At 35.7% G+C, this 3,687-nt stretch overlaps 1 protein-coding gene across 1 annotated transcript; it reads left to right on the top strand.

Annotated features, from left to right (window-relative positions):
* The first annotated feature begins 286 nt into the window (after positions 1-286).
* Positions 287-1,204, top strand: LOC121436647 (taste receptor type 2 member 125-like). Its single transcript, XM_041636663.1, has one exon. It carries the CDS (start codon positions 287-289, stop codon positions 1,202-1,204), a length of 918 nt encoding a protein of 305 aa, XP_041492597.1.
* Positions 1,205-3,687: the final 2,483 nt, after the last annotated feature.

The following is a 3,687-nucleotide window of genomic DNA, read 5'->3' as shown; positions in this document are numbered from 1 at the left end:
ATCAACATGTCTTTATTTATATTTCAGTATCTCAGATGACAGTATTTCCTTAATCATCAGTCTACCAGAGGACACCCAAAATCTGGATATAACTCAGTGGAACCATGTAAAAAGGCAAACTTTCATAAATACAACTATGATTACCTATATTGGTAAATCTTCATTATTTTTTTATTTGTTATTTTCTTAGGAAAGATGTTATGAATTTCTTTTAAAACATTTAAAATGAATACATTAACAAATATTCTTCAGTGACTACAGAAATCAGGATATTCTGCTATGGACAATGGATATTGCCATACAGAGCATGTGTGCAGCTACGATCATTGTGGAATTCATAATTGGGAGTGCTGCAAATGGATTCATAGTGCTGGTGAACATCATAGACTGGGTCAAGAGGAGGAAGATCTCTTCAGTGGATCAGATCATCACTGCTTTGGCAATCTCCAGAATAAATATGCTGTGGTTAACATTTATTGTTACACTAATATCTTCACTCTATCCAGATTTAGAAATGACTGTGAAAATGGTAAGAATAAAAAATAACATCTGGGTTATTGCAAATCATTTTAGTATCTGGCTGGCTACCACCCTCAGCATATTTTATTTTCTCAAGATAGCCAATTTTTCTAACTATATTTTTCTTTACCTAAAGTGGAGGTTTAAAAAGGTGGTTTCTATGACATTGCTGCTGTCTCTGCTCTTTTTGTTTGTAAATATTTTAGCAATGAACACACATATTGATGATTGGACAGAAAAATGCAAAAGAAATCCATCTTACAATTCCACATCAAAGTATTACACACAGTTTTACAGACTTATATATTTAATTAACACAATGTTCACATTAATTCCGTTCACTGTGTCTCTGATCATTTTTACCCTGCTCATCTTCTCCCTGTGGACACATCTGAAGAACATGCAGCACAACATCAAAGACACCAGAGACCCCAGCACCATGGCCCACATCAATGCCCTGCAAATGATGGTCGCCTTTCTCCTTTTCTATGTAGTTTTCTTTATGTCTCTTGCCACACAAGCTTGGGTCTCTCAGTTTCTAGAGGAAAAACATCTGCTTTTTGCTGCACTTATCATTACTTTTCCTTCAGTCCACTCATGTGCTCTGATTCTGAGACATAGCAAACTGAGGCAGGCTTCTCTCTTGGTGGTGTGGTGGCTTAGGTTCAGCTCCAAACATGTATAACCCTTTGTCCCCTGGTACACTTCGTTGATGATTTTTAATAGTAAAGAAAGAATTTGTTAAAGATTCTTGTTTATTAGCTATTTATATTTTCAAGTTTTGTTTTGAACATATAGAAGCATTTTAGAACAAAAGACTGATCATTTTACAACTCTACAATTTAACAAAATAGAGCCTTGCTACAATCATATCAGGAGAAAAAAATGAAAAGAGTAGATAGAAATATGGAAAGCTGTTATAATTCATTATATTTCAATATTTAGGAGAAAAAATAATAGGTTCTAATAAATTAAATACATTTTTTCCATTGTGAATAATAGATTCATATAATGATATTTTATTTTCTAAACAAAACTAGAAACTGACTTTATGTAAATTAAAGACCTGTTTCTCTTATAAAGTGATATTTATGATAATACCTTCCTAGTACATTTTCTGTATGAATATATTTTATATTATCAGGTTCCAAATCCAGAGACTGAACAAGAAACAACTTTGAAGTCCATGAATGTCTTATCTTAGGACTTCTAACATAAAGTCAGTTCCATGTATCTGAGGGATGTATTTGAGAAAGTAAGAGAGAACACATATAAAGTTCTTTCCACTACTGCCTACCCATAACACTCAGAAGTACCCTGACCTCTGATACTACCTGGTTTCATAACAATGTCTTATGTCTTTTCATTGGGCTCAGTGCTTAGAAGGATCATAGTTGTGGGACAAAAGTCTTTTATCCTGTCACTTACATTGTACTATTTTAATAAAAATGATGATTGGCTAGTAGCCAGGCAGGAAGTGTAGGGAGAATGATCAGGCAGGCAGGAAGTTTAGGTAGGGCGAGGAGAACAGAAGAATTTGGGGAAGATGAAAAGATGAGCCTGCAGCTACAACTCAGATGCAGAGGAAGCAAGATGAGAATGCCTTGCTGAAAAAGGTACCAAGCCATGTTGCCAATGCAGACAAGAATTATAGGCTAATGTAAATTATAAGATTTAATAAGAAGCCTGAACTAATAGGCCAGCCAGATTAAGATTAATGTAGACCTCTGTGTGCTTGTTTGGGATTAAATTGCTGTGGGACTGGACAGGACATAAATCTCTGTCACCAAAATGGTACACAATGTGGACAACTGCATTTACATAAAACCTGAGAAAGCATGGGAAGTAATTTTAGACAAAAAATGAGGAGAGTTAAGCATGGCTTCTTGGTAGCAGCATTTTCTCAGGTGGGCTCTGTTTGCTAGAAGCAAGTGCATATCATTTAACATAGGCTTCCTGACTCAGCTTTAGCTGCAAAAACCTTGCAGCTATTTTAAGAAGACCCACCAGTAAACATTTAAATAGTATTTATGGATAGCCATCAGCTTACTTCTTGGTGGTGGTAGGGACTTTGAAATTCCATAGAGCTGTGGCAATAAAGACGGCTCCAGCCAATACTTCTGCCATGAGGCTAGACTCTCAGAAAGCTAAGGAATGGGATGGATCCAGCCATCAAAGCCATAGCTTTAATCCTAGCCATATCACTTAGCAAATTAAAGATTCACATGGTCAGAAAAAGAGAAATATACCGTAAAGATAGATTCAGCAATAAAGAAAACCTCTAAATGGTTAACAGTGTGTTTAAAAATATATGCAGGCTTGGGAGAAAAATAAAGGATAAAGTCCTTAAAATGAAAAAAAAAGATAGTGAGTAGTTGGGTGTAGTAGCACAAATTTTTAATTCCAACACTTGGGAGGCAGAGGCAGCCAGATCTTTGTGAGTTCAAGGATAACATGGTTTACAGTGTGAGTGGCTGGACAGCCAAAGATACACAGAGCAACCTAGTCTCAACAAGCCAACAATTAAACGTAAAAACAAAAGTAATAGAATTTAAAATAGAGCCATATAAAGAGGGAGAACATGCAGAGAATCTGGATACTGTGTGTTATTACATTCTCTTTGAATTGTTTGAATGCTGAGGAATGAACAACAGCTGCTAAAAATATTTGGTTATATCTGGATTAATCCAACATACATATTTTGAAAATGCCTTGACTGCACAATTTAAGTCAAAAGATATGTTATTTTGGAGAAGAGGTTTTGTTTTTGTTTCCACAGGAAATGAGAGGCTGTGGATTCATTCTGGGTTTAGAAAAATAAAGTTTGACCAAGGAAGATCCTCAGAAGAATTTCTGCTAGGAATGAATGGCACAGATGATCCAACATTTCAGAGAACCTCTATTGGAGTTTCCTCTGAGTTCTACATCCAGAACAGTTTCAAGACTGCTGGCTGAGATGATCAATCCTCACAGAATATTCCAGTCAGGACTTGACCATAATTCAAAAATTTCTTTCTGTCCCCATAAAATTATTAGAGCCCCTAATGAAGAGGAAGTATCCTGGGAAACTATGCCCTCATTCCCAAATAATGGATTATGGATTTTTCCTTTGCTTAGAGTGCTGGTTAGTTGTTGTGGATAATGGTCAGGAAGAAAGCTAAACAAAGG

The sequence above is a fragment of the Microtus oregoni genome, unplaced genomic scaffold (assembly GCF_018167655.1).
Source record: "Microtus oregoni isolate MIOR12 unplaced genomic scaffold, Mior012 000002F_ref0000024, whole genome shotgun sequence".
NCBI lineage: Eukaryota > Metazoa > Chordata > Mammalia > Rodentia > Cricetidae > Microtus > Microtus oregoni.
This window is presented reverse-complemented; position numbering and strand designations above follow the sequence as displayed.

Bases quoted from the DNA above. Each gene is read 5' to 3' on its own strand.
- LOC121436647 (XM_041636663.1), top strand. From the start codon at position 287: ATGGATATTGCCATACAGAGCATGTGTGCAGCTACGATCATTGTGGAA.